This window comes from Pan paniscus, chromosome 4 (assembly GCF_029289425.2).
Source record: "Pan paniscus chromosome 4, NHGRI_mPanPan1-v2.0_pri, whole genome shotgun sequence".
In the NCBI taxonomy this organism is placed as follows: domain Eukaryota; kingdom Metazoa; phylum Chordata; class Mammalia; order Primates; family Hominidae; genus Pan; species Pan paniscus.
Window position 1 is genome coordinate 20,443,333 of NC_073253.2, and position 12,802 is coordinate 20,456,134.

At 38.6% G+C, this 12,802-nt stretch overlaps 1 protein-coding gene across 11 annotated transcripts in view; it reads left to right on the forward strand.

Moving 5' to 3' along the window:
* The window catches only part of MCTP1 (multiple C2 and transmembrane domain containing 1), a 596,961-nt gene that overhangs the window by 342,686 nt on the left and 241,473 nt on the right, over positions 1–12,802 (forward strand). For all 11 annotated transcript variants that reach the window (XM_014344845.4, XM_034959770.3, XM_034959771.3 and 8 more), the window contains exon 3: positions 3,366–3,508. In XM_014344845.4, coding sequence (XP_014200331.2) covers positions 3,366–3,508 — 143 coding nt within the window. The remainder of the gene's footprint in view (positions 1–3,365; positions 3,509–12,802) is intronic.

The window sequence follows — 12,802 nt, forward strand, 5'->3', positions numbered from 1 at the left end:
GAGTATCTTTGTGGTGTTTTCTGTATTTCCTGAATTTGAATGTTGGCCTGTCTTGCTAGGTTGGGGAAGTTCTCCTGGATATCCTGAAGTGTATTTTTCAACTTGGTTCCATTCTCCCCTTCACTTTCAGGTACACCAATCAAACGTAGGTTTGGTCTCTTCACAGAGTCCCATATTTCTTGGAGGCTTTGTTCATTCCTTTTCATTCTTTTTTTTTGTAATCTTGTCTTTACACTTTATTTCATTAAGTTGATCTTCAGTCTCTGATATCCTTTCTTCCACTTGATCAGTTTGGCTATTGATATTTGTGTATGCTTCACGAAGTTCTCATGCTGTGTTTTTCGGCTCCATCAGGTCATTTATGTTCTTCTCTGAACTGGTTATTCTATTTAGTAGTTCCTCTAACCTTTTATAAAGGCTTTTAGCTTCTTTGCATTGGGTTACCACATGCTCCTTTAGCTCTGAGAAGTTTGTTATTATCTACCTTCTGAAGCCTACTTCTGTCAATTCATCAAACTCATTCACCATCCAGTTTTGTTCCCTTGCTGGCAAGGAGTTGTGATCCTTTGGAGGAGAAGAGGCATTCTGGTTTTTGGAATTTTCAGCCTTTTTGCGCTGTTTTTTTCCTCATCTTTGTGGATTCATCTACCTTTGGTCTTTGCTGTTGGTGACCTTTGGATGGAGTTTTCCACGGTCATGCTTTTTGTTGATGTTGATGGCTATTCCTTTCTGTTTGTTAGTTTTCTTCTAACAGTCAGGTCCCTCTTCTGCAGTTCAACTGGAATTTGCTGGGGTCAACTCCAGACTCTGTTTGCCTGGGTATCACCAGCAGAGGCTGCAGAACAGCAAAGATTGCTGCCTGCTCCTTCCTCTGGAAGCTTCATCCCAGAGGGGCACCCACCAGATACCAGCCAGAACTCTCCTATGTGAGGTGTCTGTCGACCCCTGCTGGGAGGTGTCTCCCTGTCAGGAAGCACGGGAGTCAGGGACCCACTTGAGGAGGCAGTCTGTCCCTTAGCAGAGCTTAAGGTCTGTGCTGGGAGATCTGCTGCTCTCTTCAGAGCTGGCAGGCAGGAAATTTTAAGTCTGCTGATGCTGTACCCACAGCTACCCCTTCCCCCAGGTGCTCTGTCCCAGGGAGAAGGGAGTTTTATCTATAAACTCCTGATTGTGGCTGCTGCCTTTCTTCCAGAGATGCTCTGCCCAGAGAGGAGGAATGTAGAGAGGCAGTCTGGCTACAGTGGCTTTGCTGAGCTGCAGTAGGCTCTGCCCTGTCTGAACTTTCTGCAGCTTTGTTTACACTGTGAGGGGAAAACTGCCTACTCAAGCCTCAGTAATGGCAGACGCCCCTCTCCCCACCAAGCTCAAGCCTCCCAGGTCGACTTCAGACTGCTATGCTAGCAATGAGAATTTCAAGCCAGTGGATCTTAGCTTTCTGGGCTCCATGGGGGTAGGATCCACTGAGCAAGACCACTCGGCAACCTGGCTTTAGCCCCCTTACCAGGGGAGTGAACAGTTCTGTTTCACTGGCATTCCAGATGCCACTGGGGTATGAAAAAAGACTCCTACAGCTAGCTCAGTGTCTGCCCAAATGACTGCCCAGTTTTGTGCTTAAAACCAGAGGCCTTGTGACATAGGCACCCAAGGGAATTTCCTGGTCTGTGGGTTGTGAAGACCATGGGAAAAGCATAGTATCTGGGCCAGAGAGCACTGTCCCTCACGGCATGGTCCCTCACAGCTTTCCTTGGCTAGGGGAAGGAGTTCCCCAAACCCTTGCACTTCCTGGGTGAGGCAGTGATGCCCCACCCTGCTTCTGCTCATCCTCTGTGGGCTGCACCCACTGTCCAACCAGTCCCACTGAGATGTACCAGGTACCTCAGTTGGAAATGCAGAAATCACCCGCCTTCTGCATTGATCTCACTGGAAGCTGCAGACTGGAGCTGTTCCTATTTGGCCATCTTGCCTGGGAATCAACTTTGATTTTCTTTATCATCATAGGGAGTTTAGGAGGTGTCAAGGGATAATACAAAGAATCCAATTCACTTATTAAACATGTGTTCCCCTTTCTCCTGATGTCTTTCTCTGAGACCTCCACCCCTTCCTAACATTCTAAAATTGAAACTTCTGAGCAAGAAAAAATATGGGACCAAGGATGAAATGAAGCCCACTTTAACACGCATCTTTTCCTAAGCCCATTAGACTAGTATAAAATTTTAGCAGCGTATATATGCTGTTAAAACTATTTAAATCAGTGAAGATTATTCAACATCTTTTTATAGTTGACCAGATGATATCAAGAGAAAGATCAGATTAATCTCTATGATTTATAACTTTAATTAAATTTACACATTCAACATGCAATAGAGTGTGGTTTTAAAAAATAGATTTAGGGATACAAGTGCAGTTGTGTTACATGGATGTATTGCATAGTGGTAAAGTCTGGGCTTTTAGAATACCCATCACCCAAGTCGTATACATTGTACCAAATAGGTGGTATTTCATTCTTCACCCCTCTCCCATCCTCCTACGTTTTGGAATCTCCAGTGTCTATTTTTCCATTCTTTGTCTTCATGTGTACCAATTGTTTAGCTCCCACTTGTAAAAGAGAACATGTAGTTTTTTACTTACTTTCTCTGAGTCATTTCACTTAGAGTAATGGCCTCCTGTTCCATCCATGTTGCTGCTGAAGACATGATTTCTTTCTTATGGCTGAGTAGTATTCCATGGCATATATATGTGTATATATATATACATATATATATGCATATATATATTTGTGTATATATGTATATATATACATATATGCATATATATTTGTATATATATATGCATATATATTTGTATATATATATGCATATATATATTTGTATATATATATGTGTGTGTGTGTATATATATATATGCCATGGAATATATATATCATGGCATGATATATATATATATATATATATATATATATATATATATATATATCACATTTTAGCCCAATAGTCTGTTGATTCCATGTCTTTGCTATTGTGAAAAGTGCTGTGATAAACATTTGAGTCAGGTATCTTTTTGATAAAATGATTTCTTTTCCTTTGGGTAGATGTCCACTAGCGGGATTGCTGGAATAGACTGTTTTTAACTGCCAGGACAAGGTTACATGATTAAGATCAGAAGATGAAATAATAATAATTATTATTATTTATCACTTCAATATATAATAAAAAATTCATAAGAAAACACTTAACTCTTATTTCTGCATAGATAATTTTCATTTAACTTTTCTTCCTTTAAATACTTTCTGTTGTTTCAAAAGAGTGGTTCTCTTGCTTCCAAACCAAGGCATGATTAACATGGATCAATCTGTATCTATTTAACAGGGACGAGTGATCCATATGTGAAGTTTAAAATCGGAGGAAAAGAAGTTTTTAGAAGTAAGATAATACACAAGAACCTCAACCCTGTGTGGGAAGAAAAAGCTTGTATTCTGGTTGATCATCTTAGGGAGCCATTGTATATAAAGGTGAGCCATTTATTTGTTTTTTCCTGATAGAAACTGATGTGGAAATCCCTATTTACTGGGTTTTATCATGTTTCTTTGTCTGATGAGAGTTTTCACCAGAGATGTGTTCTGCTCTTCGCCACTCTAATCTATTGATAATATGATAGAAGTGAGATAGAGGGAAGGAGGAGCTAGCAGGGGCATTCTTCTCCAGGACAGTTCTCTTGCCAGTCATTTAGAAGGATTATGAAGTGTATCCCTTGTGCTTGGTATTGCTAACTGATTTAGTGCACTTTGGGAGCATATGAAAACAAGTTTCCATATAAGTTAACAGAAAGGAGAACTTACACAGAACCCAGTCTTTCTGTTTAAAAATTGTATTAGTTAAGATCTGCCATTTCTGGCTGCAAGCAAAATGCTTTACTTGGAGCATGAGAAGGGTGAAGGTGATGGGGGAGAAAAATTCCTATCTCTATTAGATTACCAAAAATGGGGGGCTGGGGGTGGGGAGTCTTTCCTCTCGTTTGATGTAATTAAAAGAAAGAGAAGAACTTGAGGAGTTACAACCTAGTTCCTATTCTGAGCCCTATTCCTTGTTTTATTTTCATGCCCAGCTTTTCTTTAATTTACATCTCTAGGTACTTATATTCTTTTTTGCTCCTAGGCTCTGACTGTTCATTCAGTGACCAGACCTTTTTCTACTTTTACCACAACAGCACACATCCCACCCTTTTCCCTAAGTTGTTACTACTGGCACATGACCCAGAAATCTCATCTTTCAGCAATCACTAGGCATACTTCTTCCTCTCATATCATCATTGTATTACCTCTAGTTGTTTCTTTCCTCCACAGAAAGGAACAAGAAATAGTCAAGTTGTTACTGAAATTATAAGAGGGTAGTTTATAAGAAGGTTGAAAAGAGAATCTCATAAGTATACATAAGTATACAGTTAATTTTCTATAAGTCATTATGGGGCAAATAGACACACACTTGCATAATAAATTGTCTCCATTGGACACTGGCTAAAGAAAATCAATTCAATAGCTTTTTTTTTTTTTTTTTTTTTTTTTTTTTTTTGCGACAAAGTCTCATTCTGTCACCCAGGCTGGAGTGCAGTGGCACGATCTTGGCTCACTGCAACGTTCATCTCTTGGTTTCAAGCCATTCCCTTGCCTCAGCCTCCTCAGTAGCTGGGATTACAGGTACCCATCACCATGCCTAGTTATTTTTTGTATTTTTAGTAGAGACGGCATTTCACCATGCTGGCCAGGCTGGTCTTGAACTCCCGGCCTCAAGTGATCTGTGCTCCTCGGCCTCCCAAAGTGCTGGGATTATAGGCATGAGCCACCGTGCCCGGCCTTAAATAGCGTTTTTGAACTGTCTTTAACTACATAATATGGGATGGCACAATAATGTTAATATGAGAGTGTGCGTAGCCAACCCTTCTCCCACAAAAGGGAAGACCTTTGTGGTCAGAGATTTTTCTTCCCTGCTCCTCACTTCTAGAGAGAAAGAAATATCCACATGAGAAAAAAAGGAATTATCTTTGTAATAAAGAGCTGAGATAGGCAATGAAAAAGGAATAAAGAAAAGACAAGTGGGCTGTGAAGGAAGTATTATTTCTGGGGTGGGGAGGTGGGAGATCAGGAGACATGAGTTAGAGCAATGGCAGGTATGAAGAAAATGGTCAGGAAAGAAAGCAGGTATTAATAAGGACAGCAAGAGGCTGTTTGGATCTCATTAATGTTGCTGAAGTGAAAAATCATGAGAAGAAAGAAGTTTATTTTTAATTACTTCTACTTAGTGGGATATTACTCCATGAAAGAACCATGTGACTGTCCTGTCTTTGAAAGGGTTACATATGAATTTCCTCAAATTATATTAGATATTGGTCAGGTGCTTTTCTTACTCTTTTGTGCTCAAGAATAAGTATTCATCTATGTAGAAATCCAAATGCCAAAATGCATTTTTCAAAAGGAATGTCTTACTAGGCTCAAAAAGAAATAAACAAAAAACTGAAGTACAGAAAAAAAGAATGGTGGTGTTCTGACTTGTAAGTGGGAGCTACATAATGTGCACACGTGGACATAGACAGTGGAATGATAAACACTGGACAGTTGGAAGGATGAGGGGGTAGCAAGGGGCTAAATGATGAAAAATTCCTTAATGGGTGCAATGTATGTTATTCAGATGATGGATACCCTGAAAGTCCTGACTTGACTGCTATGCACAATCTACACATGTAACACAACTGTACTTGTACCCCATAAATTTACACAAAATCTTTTTTTTTTTTTTTTGAGACAGAGTCTTGCTCTGTCGCCCAGGCTGGAGTGCAGTGGCACGATCTCGGCTCACTGCAAGCTCTGCCTCCTGAGTTCACGACTTTCTCCTGCCTCTGAGTAGCTGGGACTGCAGGTGCCCACCACCTTGCCCAGCTAATTTTTTGTATTTTTTAGTAGAGAAGGAGTTTCACCTTGTTAGCTGGGATGGTCTCGATCTCCTGATCTCGTGATCTGCCCTCCTCGGCCTCCCAAAGTGCTGGGATTACAGGCACGAGCCACCGCGCCTGGCCAAAATTTTTTAAATTGTGGCAGAAATGGTCTTGACTTGAGAGCAAGAATATACATGTATGTATGTATATGTATAAATATACAGTATAGGTGTATATATATGTGTCTATACATATACTGTATATATATAGTCTGCATATATACAGTACACATACATATACTATAAATGTACATATACTGTAAATGAAGACAGCAACACTGTATGCAGGCCAGAAGGCTTGGTTAATCACACACTATGAGTAAAGAAACTAAGAAAGCAAGCCCAAAGGTTGTTGGGTTTTTTTTAAATCACTTTGAACTTTCAATATATAAGATTATGTAGCCACAATTTAACTTCTACCATACAGAAGAGGATACACAGTTACTTTTAAATATTTTTATACTTTACTTACATTTTTACATTGTTACTTTTTACATTTCTATATGAGAAAGACAATTAAGTTAAATAGAAATCATACAAGTCTCTGAGATACTAGTACACATATAAAATGATGTCACTTTATTATATACAATACTTTATAATATTTTTAAAGTATTAAATATACTTTCTAAATGCTTTCCTATTTTTTTCAGTTGATTTTCATTTTCTGTAAAATGCCTAGGGCTTTTTTTGAAAGAAAATCTCTAACTTTTTGCTTTATTTTTTCCATTATTTGTGTTCCATTTTTTGCCTCATCTTAGGGGAAGAATCAAATAAGGTACCTTGGTGGAAATAATATTTGAAGTTATTAGAATTTCATAAAAATTGCATCATTTTTATTGTCTCTATGCAGGCCTGTGTGTTTGAGTGACTCAGTTCTGATATGATGCCCACATCCTCCACAACAGATTATTAATCTTGCCCAGAAGATTTCTTAGGGACTAATCAATTCTGTAGTGACTGAGAGTATGAAAATGCATCTGTGAACTACATAGTTAGAACACGTTAAGTATACGACCCTCCTATCTATAATTAGAGGAAAAAGAAGTCCATCAGTACCCTGTAATCTGATTTCTATCAGTGTAAAAATTACCAAGGAAAAAAATTCAGTTCTGAGCCAAGGTTATGAAAGTGCATTCAAGTTGAAGTGCTTGTACTATTTCTAGTAAAAACATTTTACTTTTTTAAAAAATCTTGGAACTGTCATTAAAAAAAACTACACAAAATAAAAATATTCTTTGCAATTGGTTGGAATTTATGTAACTTTTAATTTTAATGAGAAGAGCATATTCTGTGCAGGTGAGAACAAGGCTTGGAGAATTAGCTATAAAATCTATATATAATGTAAGAATAGAAACTGGGAGTTAAAATGCTGTGCTTTTAGTTGAGACAGGAGCCACTTTAGTCTGCCCTGTATTCAGAGTGATGCTCCAGCACACACCTTAGATAATAGGATAAATTTGACACCCATTTCAGTTGAATTCAAATTCTCCATTGTTATTTCACTGACACTATTATCCCAGGTCCACAGTGAATGCCAGAATTACAGTAGAAGAGATAAAAGTAACATAAAGGGGAATATATTTATATAAATTGTTATTTGTTTTGCCTAATCATGAGTTGGAGATTGGAGTATTAATTGGGAGCACTATTCTGAAAAATAGAACCATTTTGATAGATTAGAAAAATAATTGTATGGGACCACATGACTGTTTCTAAGATGGTCATTTTAAAAAATTGGACATTTCCTTAAATAATTCATTTCTATCCAAGCTTAAGAGTTAAAGTTGAAAATGTTACTTTAAGCTCTGTTTAAGTTAAGGACCACATTACTGTCCTGTCCAAAATTATTTCTCGGTAGCTTATAAGGACACTTTAAAAATGTCACATACCAATGATTCTTATCCCTGGTTGTACACAAGAGTTATTCATAAAGGTTTAAAGAATCTAGAAGTCCAAGTTTCACTTGCTAAGACTCTGATTCAGGACCTCTGAAGTAGAGTCCAAGCTTCTATATTTTTAAAACACCTCAATAGGTTATTCTGAGGCACAAGTAGGGAGCCACTTTTCTGGACATTTAAATGGAAACAAATGAGTAGTTGGAATGGAAATAACGTTTCCAGCCATAAACCATAGAGCACCCAAACCAAGGTATTCATAGTAAGATGTTTGTATTATCTCAGATGTTTTGTTTCACATGATTCAAAAACACTTCCTAAATGCATGAATCAAGAACTTCCACTATTTTGGACCAAAACAAAATCAGCAATGAAACAAAACAAACAAAAAAGCATGACTATACTTGTTTTTGGATTGTGGGCAAAGAATATGGGAAGTTATTGAGTCTCGGGAAAATGAAATCCGCAATCACATCTTCATCATAGTAATGGTTACTACCATGGACTGAGAAGAGTGCTAAATGCCAGACCAATATCATCTCATGTAACCCTCACCATAACCCTACAAATAACTGTTTTCGTCTCTTTTGTATGGGTACATGAGACTCAGAGATTAAGGGTTAGTTTATGTCCACCTAGCAGTTAAGTAAGATAGCTTCTGGTTTCCACTAAAGATGGCTAATTGCTAAGGTCATAGTTAGGTTTTGTTTTTGTTTATTTGTTTTAGGTTAGGGCCTTTAAAGAAACTCTAATATGGTTTCAAATATTATTAGTGGCTCATGCCTATAATCCCAGCACTTTGGGGGGCTGAGGTGAGAGGATCGCTTGAACTCAGGAGGTTCAAGACCAGCCCGAGCAACCTAGGGAGACCCTGTCTCTACAAAAAAAAAAAAAAATTTAAAGCCAGACATGGTGGCATGCACCTGTGGTCCCAGCTCTAGGGAGGTTGAGCCTGGAGGATCCCTTAAACCCAGTAGTTTAAGGTGTAGTGCAAACCATGATCATGTCACTGCACTCCAGCCTGGGTGACAGAGTGAGACCCTGGACCCTGTCTCTCTTTCTCTCTCTCTCTCTCTCTCTCTCTCTCTCTCTATATATATATATATATATATATATTTAGTAAACTAACACTAAAATATTTTTAGATTATTTTGAAATTGGATATACTATCATATATTCTGTGGGAAATAGAAAAATGAGATGTTATAAGTATATTATTACTAATTCAATCATAGAAATTACCATGTAAGGAATGCAATAGAAAATTCTAAGGAGCGATGTCATATTACTGAGTGAGTGCCAATTAGATACTCCCTGTCATAATTCAGAGCATAATTAGGCACAGACAGTGAACTGCAATAGGAAAGGGTAGACATGGAAGGGCCAAATTATCCCTACATCCGTTGTCCATTTCCCCAATACTGGGGCTGGGAAAAATCCTATGGGGATATTAACCATATTGCTTGATGTCAAGGTAGAACCCAAGGACTGGGCAAGATCAGAGTACGGTATCACAGGGAGGAGATAGAGCTATTTTCAGTTTGTAGACAGAGACCAGGCAAGCAAAATGCCTAGGCAACAAAAGCAGATTCCAGAGATGCTGGAAATAGGGGAATAGATCAGAAATAAAGTTCAAAACAAAGTGAAGACAGAGGTTGAAGAAATAAATGAGGCTGTTCCATCTAGCCCAGGTACAAGTTTCCTAGGATACAGACATACTACTCAGCCAGACAACTACATAATAGAGGCAAGAAGAAAACAATATTCAGAGTGAATAACATAAGAAAGAGATGTTTCTCCATGCAATCAGTCGGCACTGGGGGAGAAGGATGCCGAACATGGATTTAAGGGAATGTCCACGTGGGCGGTCAAAGCAAGACCTGAGTGAGATCCCAAAACTAACACATAGGCCAGCATCAGGGACGTCAGTTTGTAAGGTGCAGAACCTTTGGCAAGGGTAACTTGATGCTGAGACAAAGCCTTGAATTAGAAATCCTGAAAGTCTCCCTGATTCATATCAGGAGTTTTCCTAAAGCCAAGACCAGGACTGAGCTACAGGTGGGTGTCAACTAGCTTTAGCTCTAGAGAGGCAAGTATCATGGCACCTGGAGCCATCATAAGAACCCTAGTTTGGATTCTCTGTTAGGGATATTAGTTGAGGATTTTCCAAACGTGTATCTCTTTTTACCTTTTCTATGGGCTCCCAATTTTTCTCTTTGAAGATCCATATGGTTCCATGGACACTGACTTCACCATTGCCTTTAAAAATAAAGGCAACCTATGCTAGCCATTAAGCCACTTCCATATCTTTGGCCAATAAATAGGCATGTGATATGAGCTGGCCCATCTGGAACGGATTCAGTACTTTGCTGGGAATGTTGGGACAAAGCAGCTCACGCTTCCCCACTAGACTTGAGTAAAGAAGCATGCCACTCTGGACGTCCTGGCAGGCCATTAGCATCCTGGGGCAGCTATTGAGGCAGTAATGATGAGGAAGCTCTGATAGAGAACTGGAGAGGCAGAAATGGGATTAGGCTGTATCATTTACCTTTGATACAGTTAACTACTTCCTCCATCTTAACATTCTTTCTTCAGTTTGTTTTCAGGATACCACTCTCCTGGTTTTCCTGCTCCCTCAGTAGCTGTTCCTTCTCAGTCTCCTCTCTGGATCCTTCTCCCAGACTTTGAAATATGATGGTAGGCCCCATGGCCTAAGCCTGAACTAATGTTCCAGCACTCTTCTCTTGCTTACTACTTTCAGCCTCACTGGCCCCTGGCCAGTTTCCTCAGTGCCTCTCCACTTCCTCTTCCCCCCTTGCAGAAGACACTTTCCTCATCATGGATTGCACTTTCCTATTCCCTCATTATGAAACACACTTTTCCCATCATGGGGAAATACCTCCCACTCTCGTTGTCCTTTCTGAACATCATGTATAAATAGTAGTTCCCATCACTCCAGTACTCTGAAATATTTTTCTCCTTAACATTTATCACTGCTACTTGGCATATGTATTTCTTTATTGTCTGTCTCTCCCCACCCCGTATGTAAGCTCCAAGAAATCAAAGACTTTGACTGTTTTGATCACTGCTCTATTTCAAATGCCTAGAACAGTACTTGGAACATTGTGGGTGCTCACCAAATATTTTTCAAATAAACGAATTAATAAATGCATGAATCATTTGAACTGCCAAATTAAAACTTCCCAGAAGCCATAATTACCTATAGACATTTCTTCAGTCATTTGAGCTAGAAACTGAAGCCAGTTGAGTTGAATTTTGTGTTAAAAACAAAAACAAAAGCATTTTAACTGATACACTTCCCAATGGATTTTTAGTAAACAGTAAGGTGAATTTGTTGTTTAAAATTAAATATTTCTTGTTCTAAAGTCACTTGAGAATGCAGAAGGTGTTACCAAGTCCCAAGCAACTTCTACCTGTTACCTAATGTTTCCAACTAGTGGTGTGAAGGACCCATGAAAGCAAGGATCTCATCTAAATCATTCATGTTTTAACTCTCAGTGCTTCTCTTAGAGTGGGTGCCTAAGACGTATTTGTGAAATTTAAACACACTCTGTTTATGACACTCAATACAACAAGATTTGAATCTCATGTCTTCCTAGCCCTAGGATTTGGGGGGAAAATAACATGTGTTTTTTTCAGCTTTGGATTCATTATCTGAAAAATAGAAACAACAATACCTTGTTAACCAGGTTGTGCCTAGTAAATATTGAATAAACATTAATAAGCATGAACTGTGCTTGTTGTTAGTGCAGTGGGAGTACCTTTTCCTATTTTATCTCTCTCCTATGCTCTGTATTTCTAAAGCTCACTTAGAGCAATGCTCCCTCTGACAAATAGTATGTAGAGCTTGGAACCAAACAGCATAGCTAATAATTTCATTAATGCATGGATTCTAGTGTTTCCTTTTCTTCCCATGTTTATGCCTTTGCAGATTAATAGGAATTGAGAGTTAAAGTAGACATCTAGCATTAGGATAATAGGAAAGACTCTCACCAGGAGAGTGAAAAGACGTTGGATGTTGAATCGCCCAGTTGGGCTGTCTGCACTAATAAATTCACTGGATTCACAGCTCTCAACCTCATGTGTGTGGGTGAACCTCAGTTGATCTCACTGATTATATGCCACCTATTTTCTCCCCCAAGATTTTAAGCCTAAGGATGGTATGATTAGATGAGATTCCACAAGAGAAATTTCTCCAATGTTTTGGTGTAAATTGTATATTGTGAAATACACTGCTGCAGCCACTTGCAAATACAGAGATGTCAGTTGCATAAGATGTGCAGTACATGCATGTGCTATACCACTGAGCAGATGACTAAAGCTCAGAAGTGTAATTGATCAAGGAGAATATTTATTGCAGGAGTGCTGAGCTTTCTACAATAAATGCATTCTTGAAAGGTTGTATGTAAATCAAATGACTGCAAATAGAATAATTTAAAAGGCATTAAGGGAGCTTATTACTTAAATAAATCCCCATGTGACTCTTCAAATCTAAGAATCCTTTTGTAATGCAAAGTATTTATCTTTTTATTTAAGTATCAATTTTTTACATATTAAATTTTCTTAAATTGAAGTACACCTGTAATAGAGAAAAAAAGAAAAAGAAAAAAAAAGAGCAACTGATTCAGGGATGCTCTGCTTTGAGCTTTCTAACTGTTGTGCCAAGAATTGAGCATAGGAGTGCTGGGCTGTTGATTCAGCTTCATGGATTCTCACATCCTGGAGCAACCAAAGGCCCAGGTCATCCATTCAAGAGCAGATTTATCTGGTTATGCTCAATTACTCCAGTGTTCAATACAATTTTTTCTACCTGAAAAGGTCAGGAAGTGACAGCTCTAAATTTCATCTGGTAGCGTTTTTTTTTCTCCATCGTAAACGGTTTCCCTGATCTTCCTTACTTAC